The sequence below is a fragment of the Echinococcus granulosus genome, assembly GCF_000524195.1.
Source record: "Echinococcus granulosus chromosome Unknown EG_S00003, whole genome shotgun sequence".
NCBI classification, from domain to species: Eukaryota; Metazoa; Platyhelminthes; class Cestoda; order Cyclophyllidea; family Taeniidae; genus Echinococcus; species Echinococcus granulosus.
In genome coordinates, this window is record NW_020170383.1 from 2,905,331 (window position 1) to 2,910,907 (window position 5,577).

At 38.2% G+C, this 5,577-nt stretch overlaps 2 protein-coding genes across 2 annotated transcripts in view; one reads left to right on the forward strand and one right to left on the reverse strand. All coding sequences in view use genetic code 11, as the record gives it.

Moving 5' to 3' along the window:
- Nucleotides 1-647: 647 nt before the first annotated feature.
- On the forward strand, nt 648-1,014 carry EGR_00997 (dynein light chain; the record flags this gene model as incomplete). The annotated part of the gene is made up of 2 exons (XM_024490246.1): nt 648-850; nt 936-1,014. 2 exons carry the CDS (start codon nt 648-650, stop codon nt 1,012-1,014), a joined length of 282 nt encoding a protein of 93 aa, XP_024355649.1.
- A 1,183-nt stretch (nt 1,015-2,197) lies between these two features.
- EGR_00998 (Dynein light chain 2, cytoplasmic) overlaps nt 2,198-5,577 on the reverse strand; it is a gene marked incomplete at both ends in the record, with an annotated part of 3,748 nt that continues 368 nt past the window's right edge. Inside the window, 4 exons of the mRNA XM_024490247.1 lie at nt 2,198-2,270; nt 3,019-3,082; nt 4,150-4,356; nt 5,238-5,305. Coding sequence (XP_024355650.1) covers nt 2,198-2,270; nt 3,019-3,082; nt 4,150-4,356; nt 5,238-5,305 — 412 coding nt within the window. The remainder of the gene's footprint in view (nt 2,271-3,018; nt 3,083-4,149; nt 4,357-5,237; nt 5,306-5,577) is intronic.

The window sequence follows — 5,577 nt, forward strand, 5'->3', positions numbered from 1 at the left end:
TCCGGAAATGCCAAAAAATAGCGCACCAACTAAATTTGTAAAGAGAAGATGAAACCGCTTATAAAAGAGTGCATATTTAATGTGCATCCACGACTGACACAACAAAAGATGCGTAAATACCAATTACAATGATAATGAAACTTGTGTGAGTCAATTTTGACAACCCAAGTAGGGTTTAGCCGCAATTTTTTACGTCACGATACTCTTTAATGCGGTGAAAAAAGTATCTTAGCTAACTCAAGTAAATTCTTTACTACAAAAATTGTGTAGGCCTTAAAAAAGACACTTATAATTGTCGGAGATTTTCCCTCTTCTACTGAATTTTGCAGTTTTTTAAGACATGGTTAAAACCAAGTAGAACCCCTGTGTTGAAGAAGTGAGGGTAGAATTCTGGTTTTGAAGTCAAACCTGTTAATCAGACGAAACTCTTCATTAGTGCTCGAATGGCACAATCAAATTCATAGTAGTCCTTCGCCAAGTAAAATCACCCCAATCTGATTGGTGCTACTGAAAGCGAGGAGACTGAAGAAGGCGGCTCTTGCGTGTACGCGTTGGGTAAGAACCTAAATGGCACACCATCACTCACAAGTTGCTTAAAGCACTTCACTTCAAGCCTACTGTGGGTACTTTGCAAACACTCCTCGAAAATGAGCAGCAGGTACGAACTGAAAAACTTCGATACCGACATGAAGGAGGAGAGGCAAGGCCGATTGAAGGAAATTATTTATGACCTTCTCAATGAAGCAGAAAACCGCTCCTGGCCCCAAAACCTTGCTAGACGCATTAAGGAGAGCTGTGATGAAGAGTTCAAAGGCACCTGGAACTGCCATGTAGGTCCCAGCTTCGGAAGGTAAGTTCGTATTTAAGAACGAGATAGAAAGTCACTTAAGAAGCCTTTACACATTTTATGTGTTTACTTTTTTAATTTTTTACAGTTCCTTCCCGTACGAGTCCAAGACCTATTTCTACTGTGAATGGGACGATCTCAGCATCCTGGTGTACAAATTCCAATGAAATGAAGGACGATCAAGCAATTATCACATTACTTCTTCAAATTACTGATTTTTGTGTGCCTCGTCTTTAAATGTATCCACTTTGATTGCCTTCCCTTTTGCCAGTGGTTCTGTGCTGTCCGTGAATTTGTAAGGATGACTTCAGGCATAAACGTCGTAAGAATCTGGCCCGTCTTGCTCAAATTTAGGAACACATTAGAGGCATCACCATGCATTTTTCCTTTCACAATGCCAGAATTTTGTTTTGAAGTAAAAATCTGTCGCTTGAAACTTTATTTTAGAAGTCATCGTCATAAAAATAATTGAAAGTGATTTAAGAATCTACACAAAACTCGATTGCAGGATTATAGCAGGATTCCGGATCGTGTAGACAAGATTACAATCGAGGTTGCTAAAGTGAATTTTAGAGACCGGGACAAAAATACTTTAATGCAGCGGATCACATGGGGAAAATACACCAATAGAAGGTGTATTCGGAAATGCATCTTTTGAAGTTATTTTGGCTTCATGGGAGGGCGAATTTTGCAGTTTTTACGATCCCATTAGGTGGAGCAGAGGGAATGAATAAGGTTACAGAGTAAATGAATTAAAGCAAGTTCTCTATAATGTACAATTACTAACAATAAAACATATTTGGCAAAATCCATCGTGATAAAATAAACAACTGCAATCTCTGCTTGAATTAAAATTTCGGCGGTTTCTCATTGCCTCGTCCACTTCTTTTGCTTAATATTTCTTTAGATATATTTTATTAAAATCACGCAAGAAATCCTTTCTTAGGGGCTATGTGATTTTCTGCAGATAGCTTATTTTACTTAGTCAATATACTTGAAGTAACTAATCCTTGAAACCTTATTCTTTCCACCACTTTTGAGGCGTAATGTAGTTCCTACTTATTATTAACCAAGTAGACTTTGTACCTTAAGCGACAGTTCCGAATGTCAAACTTCAACCTACTTTCCTATGGAAAATGGCTATCCCCCAAATAAAGGTGTCTTTATCATTTGCTTTGGAGAGTTTGATGGTGTGGTTTTTGGGAAAATGTTACTAAAACATTAGTTTCCTTGCCCAAGCTCTCATTTCTTTGGCGCATCATTAGACTATTTTAAAAGATTGGGTATTTAAAGAACCTAAATGTCTGATAAGTCGGGAGTAAGAAGACTGAGTTTAAAATTTGCTCATTCTCATATAACAACTTCAAACATTTTAATTGCAAAACGAAACATTTTTTTGTGACGTATCCACAAATTATGCAACCTAAAAATTTTACAGGAATATAGAATGTATTTAAAAATGTTTCTGCTGCTTTTTTGTCCTTAAAGTGCTCGCCTATTCGGTATAAACTTACATGACTCGGATCTCGATGCTGCACGAAGCCAGAGGAAGGCAATCAAAATGGTACTTTCCCTAGGCATCGGCTGTGCCATAGCATTGGCAATGGTTAATATAAGGGAAGTTGGTAGCGTCTTCAAATGACCTTAGGTGCCATTAAAAGAATCGTTTTCATAAATAACAACTGATGTTATGTTTCAGTGATTTATTTGGGTAGACATTTGACCCCTTCAGACCTTTCGAGTTCCGATATCAATAGGTGTGAACGAATCTAAAACAAATTTTTAACTTGGCCCAAGCAGTAATACTTTAAATTTATAGCAAATATTGTTTCAATTTATCCCTCAAATATATAAGCAGTATAAGACCTACATTTTTATTGGGCCCCTTTTTTTCAAAATGTACTCGGTGATGAGCTGTTCAAGTCAATATGTTAACACTAGTAAGAATTGTCTTTTTACTTCGTTTAGTGCAACCTTTTAATTGTTTGTTTAATTCCCTGTCTTGGTAACTGACTACTTAGGGTCTCTGTTATCGTACCTAAGCCCTAAGGCCTACCATACGTCTGCTCAAGTATTATCTTATTTCATCTTCGGGGAAATCTTGGCGAGCTCCATTAGTGGCAGAGAAAAGCGAACCCGATCCCAAGGGACAAATACCCTAGTTTATGTACCTGAATGCTAAGCCTTGAAGTGACAGAAGAGCATATACTGTGGATGGGGGAATATGTAACAACCCTAAACAGAGGGGTTGGAAATGATGTCTACCTTGGGCAACACTCCTAGTGCCGTGTTCTTCAGGAAGGATATTAGTAACTGACGCGACACTAGCCCTCAAAAATCTGGGGAAGTTCCTTGTGGAGCTGTCCACCATTCCTGTATGAAGGTGTCAAGTAAGCGAAGACGCTATACCCTCTCTACTTCTCTGATGGCTGGATGGGACTCAGATACAGCTGGTCAACTCAAAAGTGTGAAAAATATGGCATAGAGGAATTGACTCGAACCTTTAGTCCCACAGAACTATTTTGCACCCTGTCTTTAATTAAATAATTCCAGTTTGGGCCAATGTTCCTGAAGCTAGCTAAGGACACGCGTGAAGGCCTCCACATTCTCCCATTCAAGATGTGAATTCAGATCAAGTAAAATTACCAAGGGAGATCAGTGACGTCGGGGTCCAGTATCTTTTCAAATACCTGGAAATGCGATGACTGACACGGTTGGCTCGTAAGTCTCTTTACAGCACCAATTACGTTGTGACAAAAACACTAGAGGCTGGTCAAGGGAAGCGACGGCGACGACGCTCATAAGTGGAGAGAAGCTATGCAATACTCTAGCTGTTTGTATAACTTTCGGTTTTGGTGACGGACCACTTAGAGTCTCCGCCAATGTACCTTCGGAGGGTGGCCTGGCCTCCAGGCTATGCCAGTAGCCGCAAGCTTTCCTTTAAGTCGACAATACATTTTCGTCCTAGTGTTATACCTTCTTTCGCCTTCAGGCACGACTCAGGACGCTAATGCAATAAAGAGAAAAACTTGATTTTATTTTTAAGTTGCCTATTTATTCGACAAAAGTTCTTGTAAAAAATGGTTTGCTTCAAAGTTTTTTAAACATAGCTCTTTATCACTTTTTGTTAGCCCGTTTGATTAAACAATGCTTCTGCTACGTAGGAGTACATTTGAAGGCTTCATATGATCTAGGGAGCTTCATTAACGCTCATTAATGTTCACAAGCGTGCATAAAAGCATGTTTTATTTATAAACCAATGCAGCACTGAAAACGCTTATGCAGAAAATTTATTTTCCTACATGCTTCAGTATCAAAAAAAAGGAATCTTAGAAAACACATTACAGCTAGTTGAAAGGCTCTGGTGTGAGAGATGGGGTAATATTTTTTGAAATGCAGAGAATTTATTTGAGCCGCGGCGGTAAGCTGTAAACAGATCACATATACCTCAAATATGCAGCATAATTGATTAATAAGCCTAGGTGCACGAACACAGAGACTTGTATTATCTTTCAAACAAAAAAATTCGATAGTTTGTTGTTATATTGCTTGTTCCCATTTCATTTATTTACTTCTGCATTACATTAGATCCTCAGCGATCCCCATGGATCACCGCCACTGACCGGGGGATTGTAGACAGTACTGACAACTAGACGCCTGTTTGGACAGCTTAGTTAAGTTGCAAAACTTAAAGTGTCCCATTGGATACATTGGTTTTATCAAGGAGATTCCAATATAGAGTTATTTTAAGTCAATTTTCCGGTGCAAGTTAGTGCCACACACCGGCAGGTGAAATAAACATTAAGTTTTCACAGCAAAGTGATGGTCATCAGTTTTTGTAGAAAAAGTAAGTAATGTGTTTTTTGCAATATTAATTGAAGAACATCTTTTTGAAAGAGTGTACAGTATGCCAGGTTGTGCAAATTTGTGTACATTTTGCAATGAAACCTACTTAGGTAAGCTTAGTCCATATTTTAAATGTAAACAATGTCCTTGACATAGACGCGATTCAAAAAAGAATGAAGTGGAAATTTTAGGGTTATCTTTCCGGTTTTGCCTATTGAAATTGGCATAGTTTTACCCTTTGACTGGTAGTCATTATTTGGCATGGATTAGCAAAAGTATTGGTCAAAATTATGGACATTCCGAAAGATCAACCTTCCATATCAATGCAAAATAGAAATAAGCACTTCGGGAAAGGCTCCTATAACTCCCAGTACTCCACTTATCTTAAATTCCCAACTTTATGTTTAGTTCTTAGTCCAGTACTACATAATGCACGGTCATTTGAATACACCGTTTAAATGAAAGCAGAGAGATTAGGTGTACCTCGTGACTTAGAAGGCAACATCGGGTCTCCAGGGGACAATCTTTAATCCTCCCACCAAACTTTCATCATTTTTAACATCTTCACGATATACCATAAAAGACGTTCTCCTGTAAATACTCTCCTCGACCCTAAAATATGGAACCTGATGTAAAAAGGCAAAATAGCGACAATGTGGCAGCTACGGGGCATTGCCTCATTGGGAATGACTAAAGTACATTTCGCATTGTACACTTCCACTTATTCCCATAATTTAAGTTAATATAAGTAAATTTTAGTAAAAATACTTGTACAAGTCACTTTAGTCTTTTTTCTGGAGTTATCATCAGAGGGGAAACGTAGGAGAGGCACTGAGATGTTTAGTAAGAATTACAAAAATACCAACAAACATTGACACAGTAAG